The sequence below is a fragment of the Elephantulus edwardii genome, unplaced genomic scaffold, assembly GCF_000299155.1.
Source record: "Elephantulus edwardii isolate Elephantulus edwardi_28Jun2011 unplaced genomic scaffold, EleEdw1.0 scaffold00014, whole genome shotgun sequence".
Classification (NCBI taxonomy): domain Eukaryota; kingdom Metazoa; phylum Chordata; class Mammalia; order Macroscelidea; family Macroscelididae; genus Elephantulus; species Elephantulus edwardii.
In genome coordinates, this window is record NW_006399764.1 from 28,596,434 (window position 1) to 28,614,595 (window position 18,162).

Consider the following 18,162-nt stretch of genomic DNA (forward strand, 5'->3'; position numbering starts at 1 on the left):
GTCCGTGGCTCTGGCCTTTAGGATGTTGGTGCTTTATGGCTGAGGGAGATGGTGGTCGCTGCCTCTGCCCTTCTTAGGAGTGGGCAACTTTCTGCAATTCCAGAAATTGCTTTTGGCTTTTCTTTGTGTGTGTGTGTGTGTGTGTGTGTGTGTGTGTACTGGTGCAGGAGGAGATTGCCCCTCCTCCTCCAGCAAAGCATTTGATGGATTTGAACTGCACGCCTCTGAGATTACAGTGCAGCTTCTTGCCACTAGGCCACCAGAGCTCCCTCGTTTTTGTCTTTTCTTTGTGACAGCACATCCACTGCTATGGAGTCAGTTCTGACCCGGAGAGACCCTTTGCTGCTGCTGTTGGTGGTTGGTGCTGTGTAACTGAGTATCGCAGGGTTGGCCCTGACCCAGAGCTGAGCCTCCAGCAGGTCCCCAGAGCTGGTAAATCAGTCAGGAGGAGGTCACCCATCCTTCTCCCACAGAGCAGCGCGTAGATTCAGACCGTGTGCCTTTGGGATTTCTGCAGAGTCTTACCTCAAGGCCACCAGAGCACTCCCCCCATGCTCTTGTTGTTGCGGTTGTTGTGTACCATGAAGTCAGAACTGACCCGACCCTCAGTGGGTTTTCAGAGGCAGTCAGTCTCACGGGAGGAGATTTCAGTGCAGCTTCTTGCCACAAGGTCAACAGAGCACTCTGCCTAGAGTTTCCAGTGTTTCTCCCACAGAGCAGTTAGTGGATTTGAACTGGGAACCTTTTGGTTCACAGCTGGTTTGTCCAGAGTTAAGTGCTTTGCCCACTGTGCCACCAGGGCTCCCCCGCAGTATTGCACTATTACCAAATTCATCAACATCACAAGCTTTCCTACTAGAATTATGACCCTCACATGGCTCAGTGCTGTCACCTTTATAGAAGCAGATCCCTGGGCTTTTCTCTGATGGAGGAGCTTGTGGGTTTGAACCCTCAACCTTTTGGTGACCAGCTGTGTGTTTAACCACGGTGGCACAGGGCTCTTTATTCTTTGAAGCAAGCACGCGAATTGATAGGCACTTTTTGTAATGGTTTTATAGGCACAAAGAGAACATATTTCCACTCACATTTGTCCACCGTCCCCACGGTCGTTCTAGTGTGACCACTGTCTTAGTGATGAATGATTCGCAGCAAAGGATGCCGTGTGCCCCTCACTAGGGCTGGGTACCAGGATCCTTCCTCCGCCCAGCCCCCATGCTGATGGAGGGCACCTGCTGGCAGGCCCAGCCCTCCTGCCTGCCTGCAGGGCCCAGGATACCATATGTCTGAATGTTTGAAAGTTACGACTCCAACTATAAATAACATCTGTTCTACCCACCTACCTTGAAAATGAGATCCTGATATGCAGAAGGCTGAGTCTGAATTTGAAATTCTTGGGGTTCTCTAATTTCCAGGCAGGAAAAGGTGGAAAAGACAGAGTCAGCCCTGGCTCTACACCTGACCCTGGACCATGGACGGCTCATGCCTGGCGACATCTCCGTGGCCGCATTGGACACCGTTGTTTGAGTTGTGGCCCTGCTTTACAAGCTAGCAGCTCCCCCCACTGTCACCTCTTCCCTCCAAAAAAGGGGGCGGGGCTGGGGCGGCCAGGGTAAAGCTTGTAGGATGAGCCTGGTGGGAGAAGCAGGGCCTCAGGGTGGGAGGTGCTGGAGTGTCGTCCCGGGCAGCAGTGTGCACGGGGACAGGCACAGCGGCCCCAGGAGGGCATGTCCCCTTGGTCCTCTGCCTCCTCGCGCCATGGGAGGTGGGGCACGGGTTGGAGGAGAGGAGATCACACATGGCCACCAGGATCCCCTCACATCCGCACAGGCCTTAGGTGCTGAAGCTGCTCTCCACATAGCGGGGCAGACACGTTTCCTGAACTACAGAGCACTTTGGGTCTGCGTGCTCTCAGGAGTGCCTCTCGGGTTCTGAGAGTGATATAAGGCAGAGGGGTACAGCGTGGGACATTTGAGTTGAGCTGATGTGAGTAAAGGGAAAACACGCTGCCCTGGGCACAGAGTAGGAAGCCCACACAGCATCATGCTGCCAGCCAAAAGGTCTGCTGTTCAAATCCAGCTGTGGTGCAGAGGGAAAGACGTACTTCTCCTGTAAAAATATGCAATTCGAGTGGCCTGGTAGGGAGCTCGGGTGGCCTAGTGGCAAGGAGCTGTGCTACAATCCTGAAGGCATGCAGTTCGAGGCCACCAGCTACTCCAGGGGAGAAGGATGGGCAGTCCCCTCCCGTGCAGTTAACTGCCTCTGAAAACCCACCAGAGGATCAGCTGTAGGTCAGTTCTGACTCTGTGGTACACAGCAGCAGTGGCCTGGTGGATAAGGAGTTGTGCTGCCAACCCAAAGGCAAGCGGTTCAAATTCACCAGCTGCTCAGTGGAACAAAGATGTCGAGTCTCTTTCCTTGTGGTCTCCAGCCTATGAAAGCCCCATGGAGGGTCGGTCACCTATCTCGATGACAGGGGGTCTGTTGAGGGCGAGAATGGTCACTATGAAGTCAGGACCCACTCAACAGCAGTGAGCTTTGTTTGGCCCACAGAACGAAGAGCCTTGGTGGCGCACTGGTTTGGTTACGCACATACATCCTAACCAGAGGATGACAGTTTGTTTACACCACTCTGCTCCATGGAAGGAAGTCCTGATGACTTGCTCTTACAAAGACATCAGCACTGGACACCTTACAAGGCAGCCTTCCCTCTCCTACAAGGTCTCCATGAATCAGAATCAACTCTATGACTAGGGGTTTATGCCTAGAATGGCCACACATGCCCTGCTGGGACTACTGGCCCCCAATGGTATTGAACTTCCACAGATTAGAAGGCATGTTTGCTTCTGTGTGCAACAAACTGCCAGAAATCTCAGCTTCCTGGTAGAAGTGGTGGAGGTAGAGGTGATGGGTTTGGTGGTGGTGATGGAGATGATGGTGGTGGACGTGGTGAAGGTCATGGTGGTAAGGTGGGGGGATAGAGGTGGAACTGGTGGTGGGGTGGTGCTGGTAGTGGAGGTGGAGTTGGTAGTGGTGGTGGTGGAGATGGAGGTGGAGCTGCTGGTGGTGAAGGTGGAACTGATGGTGGTAATGGAGGAGGAGGTAGTGGATTTGGTGATGGAGATGGTAGTGGTGGACGTGGTGAAGGTCATGATGGTAAGGTGGGGGGGTAGAGGTGGAACTGGTGGTGGGGTGGTGCTGGTAGTGAAGGTGGAGGTAGTGGTGGTGGTGGTGAAGGTGACACTGGTCGTGGTGGTCGTGGTGGTGGTGGATGTGGAGCTGGTGGTGGAGGAGGAGGTGGAGGTGGTGGTGGTGGTGAAGGTGGAACTGGTCATGGTGGTGGTGGAGGAGGAGGTGGAGGTGGTGATGGTGGTGAAGGTGGAACTGGTCATGGTGGTGGTGAAGGAGGAGGTGGAGGTGGTGGTGGTGGTGGTGACGGTGGTGGAGGTGGAGGTGGAGGTGGTGGAGCTGGAGGTGAGGTGGCGGGTGGTAGTGGTGGAGGTGGAGCTGGTGACGGTGGTGGAGATGAAGGTGGAGATAGTGGTAGATATCTCTGAGTTGGTTCCCGCTCATAGTGACCTCTTACAACAAGACAGCGCTCTGCCTGTTCCTGCACCGTCCTTACAGCCATTGCTACATCTTTCCCCAGTTTTGCAGTCATTCTGCTTTGTTAAGGGGCTTCCTCTTCAGCAGGCTGCAGTAAAAGCTCTTTGGAAGCACATAGAAAAGCACACTCCAGAAAGAAAAAGAACTCCAGACAAAGAAAAATCCTCTGAAACCGTGAGGTCCTGTAAGGCGAGCGTTGCTGCTCCTCGTAAACTCTCCGGGGCTGGAAGTTGCTGTAAAGACAGGCAGCAGCTCCTTTCTCTCAGCTGTGAAATGCCTGCTGCCAAACCTGAAATTCCTTAGTTAACCTGCCTCTCGCTCGGGAGACATTTCAAGAAAAATGATGACAGTGCTGTGTGAACCCCTCTGTAATGGGAACTTCAAGACGTTTCTTTGCCTCCTCAGCAGGAGCACCCAGAATGGTGCCCACATTCTTTCCAGTCACTGCCGTTGGTGAAGGGGAACAGAACTGAAAAGAAAATAGCTGCGGATTGTTTGAAGAAGTGCCCAGAGCACTGCGGTGAAGGCTCATCACTACTAAGCAGATGGTTGGTGGTTCAAACCCACCAACTTGGGAGAAAGCTAGGGCGATCCCTTCCCTGAAGATTTATGGTCTTGGAAGCCCCAGGAGGCATTTATTCTCTTGTCCACCGGCGTCTCTGTGAGTCGGCTTGACTTGACAGTGATGGATCTGATAGCAGTGTCACAGATGATTTCAAAAATTCCTCCTTCCAGAGTTCACTATCCCATAGCTTGGGGTCCAGTAGAGTTCTAGGATGACACAAATGGTATTTACCATTGTAAGGACCCCTGTTGGTGCAGTGATTTAGTATAGATCACTAACCAAAATATAGGTGGTGCCAATGCACCAGCCTTCCTACAGGACAGGGGTGAAGGATTCTGCCCGCTTTAAGATCACGGGCTCGAAGCCCCACGGGACAGTTCTGCTCTGTCCTGAGTCAGAAGCTACTCAGCATGAGATCTGGGGATTAACGACAGTGTACATTTCTCATTTTGAAAGCTGAGTTTGGGAGCACAATGCATTGAGTAGCTCTGTTTTGCACATCTCAGCACACTTGATCCTCATGGTGACCGTGGCTATTTCCTGCCTCAGGAAGGCATCACGTTATGGTCTGCCTGGCCCAATCCGCTCACTCCCAGGTGGGTCTGTGGTTCACGCCAGGCCAGCTGACTCCACTCTTGGCTCTTCCTCTCATGCCGGGCTCCACACCTGAATGGAAATTCCATGTTCCCATCCAATAACTTTGCAGTCTAGGCAAGCCATATATCATCATTGTAACCTTGTTTTCTGATCTACAAAGTAAAAGGTGAAGGCAGTTTGTTTGAAGGACCATTGTAAGGTTCAAACATGACCAGTAGGAAGGTTAATGGGTTGTATGTACAGGAACCAGGCGCACAGTAACTGACAGCTGACCTTGGCTACTTGTATTTCTTCCCTTGAGTTTGTAAATATCAGAGGGTGTGTATTTTCCTCGGAAAGACTGAATTCCTCCCTTCCTTCCTACCTCCCTCCTTACCTCCCTCCCTCCCTCTTGATTTCTTTCTAGATTTTTTTCTTTCTTTCTAGATGTCTAGATTTCTTTTTTTTTATTTCAAAATCCGTTCTGCTCTAATAATCCAAATCATTATAATTTGGTTAAACTTGCCCTATTTTTATTCTTCTTGGACACTCGTGGATCCCCACGTCCCACCTTACGGTGCTGTGTTCCCAGAATTCCAGCACAGCGCTTCCTTCCGGTGACAAGTCAGCTGGTGCATCAGCCACTGGGGTCTGTGTGCCACGGTCCCTTCCACCAGCGGCCACGCACCCTTTGCCCAGCCAGCGTCCTCCTCAGGATGCCTGTATTTGGGGACAGGAAATGGCCCTTGAGGTCCTGGAACGAGCTGCCCCTTAGTGGCTCGGCCACATGCAGGAGTCTCGGGAATGCTCACTCTTGTCCTGGCCGTGCCGCCCCTTTGCCCAGTAACACTCTGCAGCCCTTGCTGGTCTCATCACAGGCTCTAGGCCTAACACACCCCGGTCACCTTGACCAGCCACGTTTCAGTCGGCTTTTGGATGCCATTGTCCAGGAGAGACATGTCATCAGGACCCTGGTCAGTGCGAGAACAGTTAGGATTAGAACAGCATGGGGACTATGTTAGGGTGCTTGCTGCCTCTAAACAGCAGCCCACTTTTCTCTGCGTGGGAATTCCCTCATATCAAAGATCTTGTGCTTTAATCCATGGATAAACAAGGAAGCCCCGGTGGCTTAGTGGTAAGAAATAGCACTACCACCGCAAAGGTGTGCAGTTCAAGTCCGCTAGCTGCTCCCCGGGAGAATGCTGAGCGCTGCCCTCTTGTGCCTGTAACTACCTCGGGAGACCTTCTGGAGGGTCAGCCGGGGGTCAGTGCTGAGTCCATGGTGCACGGCAATAACAACATGCTTGTAAAGCGTATTTAGTCTGTCGGTCTTGTTGTTGAGAAGCTACACAACATTCAGCCCTCTCCACATGTGTGGTAGACGGCATTGAGGATCCTTTGCCTTGTTCCCTCCCTGTGAGCTGAGCGCTGCCCCTGTGTCTCTGTGAGTGTAATCTCCCCGGTTACTGCCGTCACTCTGATCCTCTTGAGGGAAATCTCAGTGCAGAAGCTCTTCCCGAGTAAACCTATATTATTATTATTATTATTATTATTATCATCATCATCATCATCATCATTAATTGGGGGTTTTTCCATCCATGGTCTTTTTTTTATTTTAAATTTTTTAAATTATTATTCATTTTCATGAAAATTTACAGAGATTTTGGATTTCCATTCATTCACTGTTGTACTTTTCTCCCTGCCCACCCCACCCCTCCAGTTCGTTCTCTTTGAAAAGTAAAAGAAAAATTCTTTCATTGTTATACAATCCCTCCCCACAAGTCAACTCAACTATGCAGCCTTTGTTCTGGACTCCTGTCATGACAATAATACCTAATCATATATACCTTTTAAATAGTTCCCTCTCTTATCTGTTTCAATGCAATATACATAATTTATTTCATCTTTCTCAGTCTCCCCCCCAACCCATATGTTAGTCCCGTTTTACAACAGTGGCAGTGTGCAGTATTTGTCCTTTTGTGACTGAGATATTTTGAAAAACTAGGAGCTCACGAAATATTATTCAAAATGGATGACTCTGGAGGACATTATGCTGAGTTAAATATTAATTGGTTTTAAGGAAGGCTTCAGGGGCCATATTTGGAATAAAGTTTGAAAATTGTCTCATATCAATAGTTGTAGGGGTCCATCTGCCTTCTGTAGCTTCCAGAATTGTGTAGGTCTTGAGAATATCAAATTCTGTTATACATTTTTTCCATTTTTTATCTGAATTATTCTTAAAATCCCTGATCAAAATGTTCAGTAATAGTAGTTTTTCCATCAAGTTTTTCCAGTCTCATGGCGAAAGGGTCAGCTGACTGTGTAAAATGTTAGTCACAGAGTCTGTTTTCTCCTCCTCTTAAAATCTCTTATCTTCCTTCCTCTGTGACGGAATTTAAATACACAGACATGTGCACAAGCAAATCCATGTGAACATACGTATTGCTCCCCACCCCTGCTGGTCTCTTAAATCCTGAGGGCTGGGGCATCAGGTCCCAAGTCAAACACCTCCCTGTTGTCCATATGACATTACACAAATCCCCTCACTGTTTCCATCACTGCAGAATGAATTTGCCAGACTCACAGTCCGTTATGAGGTGAGGTACAGACACAAATTCATTCTTTGGGTGAGTATTCATTCAGGTGCTGTGCTAGCTGCAGATATGAAGTCACCTGGTGAGGTCCCTCCCCTCAGGACTCTCACCTTGTATTTGGGTACTGGCTGGGGTTCGGTTTGGATACAAGTGTTGCATGAGGAAACGGGCAGGTTGTGGTCATGGCATTGAAGGAAGTGAATGTGTGTGGGGTAAAGAGCATCAGAGAGGAGAGTTCTTAGACAGGAGTATCAGGAAAGTGAGAAAATAGTTGAAGGCCTAATATTTAAGATACAGCAAATAATATGGGATGAGCCATGCACGTGCTTTATCAGCTGTAAAGTGAACTAACTGTAGCCCCCTCCAATGATGATACAAAAACTAGGTCTTACTTAGAGCTGGTCCTCGGAGGAATGCCAAAGCCTTGGGTCTAGGAATACATGTCTAAGCTGCCAAAGTAGCTCAATACTTGTTTGGGTGAAGAAATAGAAGAAGAAAGCAAATATGTGTGTACTTGAAAATGAGGTCAGTTGCATCGTAGCCATACCTTGTAGCTGGAACAAATACGCTCTTACGGAGTTCTCTATATGCAAACCTCCTAATGTGAGTAGGCTTGCCCTTTTTAAGTTCTTTGACAAATATGAATTTGTACCAACAAGTTATTCTCGCTGTTGTTGCTGTTGTTGTTGTTTTTATTGTTATGTGCCGTAGAGTAGCTCTTTCCTGTGCCAACCTCACTATCTCCAACACCCTTTCTCTCACCATCCCACTCACAGAATCAATCCATCTCATTCAGGGTCTTCCTCTCCTTTGCCGCCTCGCCACTCTGCCAAACATGATGTCCCTCTCCAAGGGCCAGTCCCTCCTTGCAACATGCCCAAAATATGTCAGACGAAGCTTCAGAATCCTTGACTCCAAGGAGCAGCCTGGCTTCACCCTCTCTAGGACAAACCTGTTTGTTGTCTTAGCAGTCCATAGTATATTCAACACTCTTCTCCAGCACCACAGCTCAAAGGCATCAATTCTCTTTCTGTCATCCCTAGTCACTGGCCAGCTAGGAGTGTGCGAGTGCTCTGAGGCCCCGCTTTACCTTTTGTACCTTTTGCTTATTTCCCGTGCTGTCTGGTATATTTTCATTTAGTATGTCTTTTTCCCCCCGCCATCCTAAAACTCTCAAAAACTATTTCTTCACTATAAAACTCTGATCAAGCTTTTGGATCCAAGTAGGCAGGCGTGTTGAAGCTGAGGGTTATTAATGGCTCCATATTGTTTTAAGTTCTTTTCATTTGCGTTGACAGTGCTCCGATAACCTCTCTTTACAAAGCGACACCCTGGTGGGGGCAGAGGGGTGAGGATGGGTAGGGTGGAAATCAGAGTCACACAGTTTGTTGGGTGGAGGGAGGGGGTAAAGGAAATGGGGAAGATCCATCAGGCACACACCTGGAAAGAGGGGATTGTGGTGGGCATAGTGTAATGGTGATTATAAAACACAGTGTATGGGAATGATTATATGAAGTGCAATGTGAATGAAGGAAAGAAAATGTATATAAAGTTTGTATGCATCTTAATTTTTTTTTTTTAAAAAAAAAAGGCAAGACCCTACCACTTTAGCCAATTAGAGCCCCAGGTAGTGAAAGTCAGTAAATGCCTTTGTATAAATACGCAAAGCCTTGGGACTCCATATATGTTTTCATGTGTAATTAAAACTTTAAAAACTGAGATCAAGGAAACGCCTGAACTGTGATTTCCCACATAGAGTGGAGGAGATCCTGGCACAGGCCTAGGGACCACGGCGAACGTAGCCCATTGGATTGGGGCTCTTCATTTCTACTTGGCCACTCATCTTCCCAGGGCCCATTTGATATAATGTGCCCTTCTCCTTTATTACTAAGGTGAAGTGATAAAAGGTAAGATGGAACGTGGAAGGAGGCAAAAATCGTTATCCTTTCACAAAGAGGCCTAGACAGCTGAAATGTGACTGAGTCGGGACTGTCTGGATCTGACAGGTTTGATTGGGAAATTACATGACCCGTCTAGTCAGAGATCAAATTGGTGTTCAGTTTACCATCTTGAAACGTCCTGGCATATGCTTTTACTGAAGACTAGTGAGCTGTTACTTCACGCTGCCTGATAGTAACTATTGCACAAATGACTGTTGTTTTGCAGTTTGGTGATTTAAATGCCGTGTCCCCGGGGAATCTGGATAAAGGTAAGAATGGAAAATTTTTTACACTCACAAGTTGGGTTTTGGGGTTGTTAGTTTTGGTGGGGTTTTTTTTCCAAATGGAGAAATTCTCAGAGGAGAAAATGCAACGCCTGTCTCCAGCTCTCTTATTTTGTGGAAGTGGCACACAGGCCCGTTGAGAATGCCATTGACCTTCTCGAGAATGCCCGATTCCTTTCTCCTCCCCTGGCCACCCCGTCCTCTTTACCTGTGGCCCATTTGGTGCAGAAATTTGAGTTTTAGTGTCGTTTGGAACTCTTCTCAGCATATGGCCTGAAATGTATTACTAGAAGTAACAAAAAGCTATTTTGGGCTATCACCACAGTCCTAGCTGATAAAATTGGGCCTTACAGTTTCACCTTCAGTCCTCCAGCAAGGCAGCCAGCCCGCCACCTTCTCATCTCACCAGTAACACTCAGTAGAGGTATAACTCACACAGAACAATGAAATGTACCAGATCCAAAATTTTGGGTACCACAGTTGTCCTGATTTCATATTTAAACATCAAATCAAAACCAAGGAGGCTTTAAGAAACCACCTTGAAACCAAATGATTAGTAGTAGTTGAAATAGCTTGCCTCCAGAAACCCTATGAACTTGGAGAAGTGATGAAAGTTATACAAGTGTTCAGGTCTTTCGTTCATCAGGTCGCCATGAGTCATCTACGACTCGATGGCACTTAACAACAACAAATGATTGATAGCCCATATGCATCATCGAAGGACTGTGAGGGGCCTAAAATAAGGAGCCTTGGCCACACTGTGGTTAACCATCTGCCTGCTATCCTGCCGGTTAGTGGTTCAAAGCCACCAGCTTCTCTGCAGTTAAAAAACAGAAAACTGGTCACCAGCTCTTAAAAATATCTCCCCCAGTGGAGCATATGGAACCATTCTGTCCTGTCCTACAGGGTCTCTGTGAATAAGACTCACGTTGGTGCACACAACAGTGGCAAATGTTTATGGAATTGCAGTGAATGGATTCGTCCCTAGGAACTGGAGAGAGGCCTTGCTTTGGGGAGACGGCTTTTATACAGTCTGCGCCACACAACCCTGTCTCCCTCTGGTGCCTTAAGTCAGCTGGCCTGGCGCACTTGCGTGTGAGCCTGTTCTGCACGCCCAGCGGCTTCCATCAACAAGCAGGCAGGTGAAAGGACTTCCTAACAGTCTCATTTCCCTGTCCGCTTGCCTACTGGCTTGGAAATGACTTTGGCCCCTTGCAGTGCTGCCTCTTCCATGTTTTTAATGCTCTTCCTGAGGCGGAGGAACCTTGGTGAAGAGGGAGCATTGTGTCCATCCCTCCCCTCACTCTGTGAGGAGTTCCTGGGACCCCTTCACCCTGACTCCAGGCCTCTTCACCAGTGGCCAAGTGGGCACATTCAGGGCCTAATGATTGAATGGGAAGTCTTTGTCATTTCTGAAGACGTTTCTCCATAAAATGAGAATATTTTTCCTTGTAATGAAGTGCTGCTGTTGTTGATTGTCTTTGAGTCGAGCATGACTCATAGCAACCCTGTGAACACAAGGCCTGAAGCCCCTCTACAACTATCAACATTTATCAAAGTCCATAGAGTTTCCAAAGGCATGTTGTTTAGGAAGTAGATGCTACTCCTGCTATATTAGCTTTATATAAAAATCTCAAATAATATTATTTTCAGTGTTAGCTACAAAAGAGAAACTAGGGAAGCATATATAGGCATATGTGTATTTATAAATGTAGAGAGTGTGTGTGTGTGTGTGTGTGTGTGTGTGTGTGTGTGTGTGTGAGATTTACCTCAAAGAAGGTTGTGTTTGCTAGCAAGTCCCAAATTCATAGGTCACCAGACTGATGACCTCTGCTGGCTCGTGGCCGCAGCACCTGACCAACCCCAAATCTGCAAATCAGGTTGCAGACCAGAGACTTGTGCAGGCTTATGTCAAATATCAAAGGACAATAGTAACAACTTGGCCAGAATATCTGTTTATATACTAGAGGCAGGCCACACCCCCAAGGAAAGTCTCCTTCCATCTGATTGGCTGCTCACATCAGAGCACACACGCCTTAAGTCTAGCCAAGCTGACACATGATATTAACCACTGCAAACACAAAAACCTAGACACTGTGGCAAGTGAGGTTGCATAATCATCGCACTAAGAAACAAACACCATTAAGGATTTGGTGTGAAGATACTTCCAGTGATTTTTCTGTTTAAATAAATGATGTGAAGATGATATAAAAGCATAAAGTATCACACAAGCATATTTCAGTTATACCCTTTTTGATAAAACTGACATCTACCGTATGGATGACTCTCCTGCTCCTTTAACCTTCAAATGTGCATTCGTGTTCCAGGAGGTTCTAATGCTATCCAGTTCCTATTTCCAGAGGCAGTATACTAACTGCATGAAGGCAGGCTGTCTCCTGCCTCACCCTAGAGCATTTCTTTGCTTATCATTAATGACATGTTTTAGACACCGTCTCTAGTCAGTGTGAGTCCCTCTCGATCTTTATGACCAGACACACCATCTCTCCGGAGCTTGCACTGTGTATGACCTGTGCACCCCTCCCTGGAGGGTCCTGCTCTCCCATCACTGATTGGAGCCACTGTTGCCCTGCATTAAACACGGGGGAGGGGGGGAATCAGGGGTCTGTCTGTACAGAAAGATGCAAGAGGTCACCCCACATGTTAAAACTGGACTCACATCTCTGACAAAGGCACACTTAACCTGGCTGGAGGGGTGTCTGTCACGTGCTCACTGTACCATGACATACCAGAGAATTTAATAGAGACTCACTTACTTTGTTTGTAAAAGTCAATATACCAAAACCAAGCCCCTGGCATCAAGTTGATTCTGACTCATTGTGACCCTCTATTTGGTTTGCATACCTGAAAATCTTAGCAGGAAGAGGTTGCCCTTCTTCATCTCTCAGAGCAGCTGGGGATTCAAACCACTAACTCTTTGATAGTGGTTCAACATAGAACACGCTAGGCATAAATATATCTCATTACACTGGAGTGCCATCCAGTAGAGGTTCAGCGCACAGCAGCCCCATGTGACAAGGTGGGACGCCTGTATTGTTCTCTTACGGGTGCAGGTCACCAGGTCTGTCTCTAGGTGAATTCAAACCCCGGACCTTTCAGTTAGTATCTGAGTGCTTAACTATCATGCCACCATCTGGATTATGTAGTTCAGTGCTTTCTCATATAATAAATAATAACAAATAATAAACCACACTCACGTATCTCCTCAGAAGTTTAAAAGGTGGATTTAGAAGTTGGTTAGGACAGAAATACACTCCTGATGATGAGGTGTCCTCCTGAGTCTTCCAGAGTGCCACTGAGTCCCTGAGAAAGCTGTGCGGCATATTTTTTTCATTCTCAACAGCACTTCTGAATTTTAATAAGGCATGCTGGGAAAAAAATTAGATGGCATTCCATTATAATGCTGTTTTAGTTCATATAAAATGTCTTAAAACTGGGGGTAACAGACTATTTAGTACATTAATTTCAAGACATTAATACCAGCTATTAAGAGTGAGTATCAGCGTTGCTAGGAATGAAAGTTCATTGCACAGTTTGTGTCCTGATGCCTCAGTCGTCATGAATTTTTGTAATAGAAGTTAAAGATTTTCTTAATATGAGGCCTCCACAGCCTCATTGTGCCCACAAATGCCTGACAGTAACCCCACCTCACACACATGGTTTATTTTGTGAATGAGCATGTGTTAACACCAGCCCAGATGAAAGACCAGGGCCACCATTGACACCCCTGAAGCACAGTGCTTAAGTGGCAGAGATGCTGACAGGTCAACAGTGTTAACACACCAGCCTCTGTGGAGGGGAAGGCTATGTCTGTGGCTGTGTAAAGATTTACAGCCTGAGAAACCCCATGGGGCGGCTGTACTCTGTTCTTAAAGGGTTGAGATGCCTCAGAATCAGCTCGATGGCAGAGGATCTTCTGGTGGGTTTCTCAGAACTCTGAGGATGTTTTTGAGTCAGCATTTCTCAATTCAATACATGCCTCAAATTCCACATCGTGTCCGAAAGTCATTACCTTCTGACAGCGTAAGCCAGGCCACCTTGCAGTATCTGAGCTTGAAGAAGCCCCAGAGGTGGTCTCAGAACTCTTAAAGACAACCATTACACTTCATCCACCAAATTCATCTCTGTCCCACTGTGGCTTATACACAGCAAGACTGTGAGATGGCAGGAGGTTGGGCAGGATTCGCTCAGTTGTGCCCAGCGTCACCGTGAGTCGGAGAGGGCCCCGGGGCACCTGACACACATGGGAAGGGAGGCACCTGAGTGCTCAGCTGCTGACTCCCAGGTTCAGGCTTTGGACCTGCCCAGTGGCTCCAAAGGAGGAAGAGACCGCCATCTGGTCTTCTGTGGGTTACAGCCTTGAAAAGGCTGTCCCTACGAGTGGAAATAGACTCAAGGGCACCGAGCAACGTTTTGCAGGTACATCAAGGAGCTCGGGTGGCATAGAGTGGTATGCGTTGTGTTGCAAACCTAAAGGTCAGTGGTTTGAATCTGTCAGCTACTCTGAAGGAGAAAGATGCGGTGTCTCCTCCTGTGGAGGAGGAGTGCTCTGCATCCAGGTGGAGTTATGGAGGGGGATTGGTTTGGACAAGTGTATCAAGCACGACACTGACACATGGAAAAACGAGTGTCGCCCGCTGAGATAAGCTGAGCCACTGCATGTAAGGTGCTGTCCGTTCTCCAAGCTGCTTCCCCTGGGGTAAGACTGTCCACGTTGTTCATTTGTGCAGATGAAGGCAGCGAAGTGGAGAGCGAAATGGACGAAGAGCTGGATGACTCTTCCGAGCCCCAAGCCAAAAGAGAGAAGACAGAGCTGGCGCCGGCCTTCCCGGTGGGCTGCATGCCCCCGGTGCTGGAGGGCAGCGTGCAGCCCACCCTGCTGAGCCCCATCCACAGCGAGCACGTGGTGAGCAGCACGCAGACCATCCGGCAGTGCAGCGCCACAGGCAACACCTACACGGCCGTGTGAGGCCTGCTGACGCTGGGCTGGCGTGGAACGCGTGAGCCCCAACAGCGACTGTCGGCAGTCTGTCTGTGGTGAACATTCCCTGTTTGCAGTTGTGAAATGGAATGGGTGTATGTATTTTGCCATGGTTTTTGTTTTTGTTTTTAGAGTAAACACATTATTTGACTCTTGATAATGAGAGTTTTTGGTTTTGGAAAGGTTGTCTTTTTTTTTTTTTTTCCTTTCAGGTGTCAAGAAGGAATTTTTTTTTTCAACTCTTAATGTCAATGTTTTTGTTTCCTTATAATTAAAAAAGAAGATAATTTACATTTTTGTAGCTTAAACTATTTTATTGGTGACTGTTAGTCTTGGTGGATGATTTCATGTGAGATGCACTTCTGAGAAATGTCAAAAGAAATGCATTGCTTTGATTTACACTGGAGGCATGCCCATTGGCAGCAGATGCATCTAAATTGCTTCTGAAAGGTGCTTTTCCTGGGACAGAACTGTAAGACACTATTTTGTTAATGTTTTGGAGGACGGAGAGGAAAACAGCAATTTGATGACCATGCTAGAGGGTTGGGAAGGTTATTATTTCTCTCTGCAAGAAAATGGAGCTGTGCATTTACCACTGCAGGGTAAACGACAGCGTGGCAAGAGATGATGCTAATATGTACATAATGTGTGTACATAATTCTTAAACTGCGTTAACAATGCAAGCTTCCGTTAAACCTTGAATCTTAACTATGATGTGCAAACCAGTTCCTCTGTGTAAAGACTACTGACTCTGTCTCTGGGACACCACATTGGTGCGTTCTGCTTGGACGTGGGAGCCATTAGATGCTGAAGCTAAAAAAGAAATGACTTGACTTTTTGTTTGTTTGTTTGTTTCTCCTTATTTTTTTAAGTGTACATACTACTTAATGCTGAGCTGGACATACAGGAAACCATTCCATTTGGATGACTTTCTTTTATTCCAGGTCTTTTTTTCCCCCTTCCCCTAATAGTAGTTCAAGATGCTGCTATTATAAAAGAAAATGTATTGAATGCAAGGAATGTAGCAACCTGCATACGGTTATTTCCTTCAGACACTATTTCCTGGTTTCTAAAGTATGTGGATTTCCATTGAAGCAGAACCCGAAGGCAGTGTAACTGGCACAGCTCACTGATACTGATTCCCAACTCGGGAGGGTTTGGATGGGTGGCTGGATGGACCATTGCCATTGAAGAATGTACATCAGGGATCATCGTACCTCGGCTAATTATATGGTGCCTTAACACAGAACTGAAGCTAAGGTTTAGTAAGATTTCTTTTGTTCATGTGAAGGACTCTTCAGTCCGCTTGACAAGGCATGCCTGTCACCTGGAGATTCCAGGTGTGAGGACAGGTCACTTGCTCTTCAAAGGAAATATAGGGACAACAAACAAAGACAAAAACTCTTTCCCCCACCCCCCTCTTCTTCCCCCCTTTGAATGACCATGAACCAATTTTTATTCTTCAAGCTGAATATTACTTGATTACAAATCAGATCACTTGTAAGGGCGTTGGAATAGCAGGCTAGTTTTAATACCAGCTTGTTTCATAAAATCATTCTTTGTTTTAGACCATCTTCTCTAGTTAGAATTTTACAACAGTCGCAGAATAAGCAGGTACTTATTGAGGTGCATCTTTTTCAAGTCTCCATGTGTGTCTGTGTGTCCACGTGTCTGTGTGTCCACATGTACGTGCACACGTGTTCCTGTGGGGCAGGAGTCAGCCACGAAGTCAGGAGGCGAGAGAGTGCCCGCCCACCCCACTTTCCTCTACGTGAGAAGCCAAGGGGTTTTTTTTAAGCACTTGATTATTAAAAATTAGTCGACAAAGAGCAGGCACTTCCATTCATTTATAGTTGTTAAAACGAATAATAATCAGAAAAAAAGTAAATGGAGCCCCAAAATCAGAAGGAAAGCACAATATGATTCACAAATTAAGAATGAGGCCTACGTTGAACTCTAGCTGTTTCTCTTCCTGGGAGTAATGGGGTGGGGATGGGAGGGTGTGGAAGAAGAGCCTGTCTGTAAAGTTAAAATACCAAATGGCTTCTTGGGAGTAGCACAGTCACACGGTTGATGCTGGATTGCCTTAGATGCCTCCAATAGCAAAGACCAACCAAGTTTCTTAGGTAAAATGTAACTGTTTTAGATATAATTTTTTGTACTTTGATTCAAGTTTTGTAACTCACAGGTCTGAAAGTCTTCAGGAACCTCACCTCTGTCTGAATACCATTCACACGTCTGTCCCCTTTCTTCCGTTCCAAGAAGGTGATGAATTTGCACTGTTTCAGAGGGAAACAAGACCCATCTTCAGCCGCACAGACCACATTTCCCCTTTATTGTGTAAAAGTCAGAAAAGGAAAAACCACGCTTCCTCTTCACCCTCCTTTTTTGAATCTTTTTGAATCTGTATCTTTCTCACCCCCAGCACCTTCCTAGATCTGCACTGGACCGCATTCTTTTTGCTGATTTCCTTGTGTTCGGTGAGCTACTTTAAATGTATTTCCTGTCATTGTTCCCTTTACTGTTGGCTAGATATAAATCATTAGCGGCATCTAATCGTAATGGACAAATTTAGACTGACTCCAGTTAGAGGTTGGGACCTGCTAGGATTTGGCTTTTCTCCAGTTGTATGCAGTTTGTTGTATGTCAAACCAGATTAGAAATGAAGAAATGTTACTATTTCCACTTGACTCGGCCAACACACTCCAATCACCTTTCTGAACGGGCAGTTAAGAACCTTCATTTTTTATAGCTAGTGGTTAAGAGTTCTGACAAATACCTAAAATAGTACCTTCTGTTTATGTTACCTGTAGTTTTTATAATTCGGAGAAACATTTTAGCCACTTTCGAATTTGACTTGTGAAATAATTTCAAAATGAAAACAGAAGTTTGACACTGGAGCAAATTGCAGCAGTTCACTCACAGAACTGATTGAAGACATTCCTCCCACCGTACTCAGTGGCTGCAGTTGTGACTTCACTGAGTAGTACTGCTCACCAGTGCCGCTCTCAGAGTAGAGGTATTGGCAACACTCATGTAAAGGCATGTCCCACCACTGTACTCAAACACAAGCCATGAGAGCTGTCCACTTAGACCTGACACACTGCTCAATGTGGAGACTATGAGGCTTCCTGAAAAGTCCTTTGCTTGAACTCAGCTTGAGTATTATGGGCTGGGTAGCCTTGGCATAAACTTTAAGATTCATACCAAAAAAGATTTCCATTCCCAAAACCAGTTGAACATTTGGATGGAATGTGGGGACATCTCCTCTGAACACAGCGCTGATTTTCAGGTCTTTGGATAGTGTTCGGACTGACTGTGCGTCTCACTGCCTTCTCCTCAGGATTCCATCTTCCATTTTGTGCATGTGTTGTTGTTGTCTAGTGCGGTTGAGGTTTTCACCTCTCTTCAGATGGTGTACTTCAAACAAACATCAATTTTAGGGAACACGGTTTAAATGCTGTGTATCTTAAAGTCAGAGTGTGCACCGCTGCCGCCTCTGATGTGCGGTGCGTAGGGAGGAAGGTGCACACGCCCTGTCGGAGGCCATCAAACCCCCTGGACCGAGCCTGGCTCTGGGCCACCATCACGGCCCTCCGCA

General features: G+C 46.8%; 1 protein-coding gene across 1 annotated transcript in view; it reads left to right on the forward strand.

The window, feature by feature from the left end:
• RFX3 (regulatory factor X, 3 (influences HLA class II expression)) overlaps positions 1–14,551 on the forward strand; it is a 174,290-nt gene extending 159,739 nt beyond the window's left edge. The window contains exons 15-16 of the mRNA XM_006881317.1: positions 9,505–9,547; positions 14,311–14,551. Of these exons, the coding sequence (XP_006881379.1) occupies positions 9,505–9,547; positions 14,311–14,549 (282 nt within the window). The 3' untranslated portion in view covers positions 14,550–14,551. The remainder of the gene's footprint in view (positions 1–9,504; positions 9,548–14,310) is intronic.
• Positions 14,552–18,162: the final 3,611 nt, after the last annotated feature.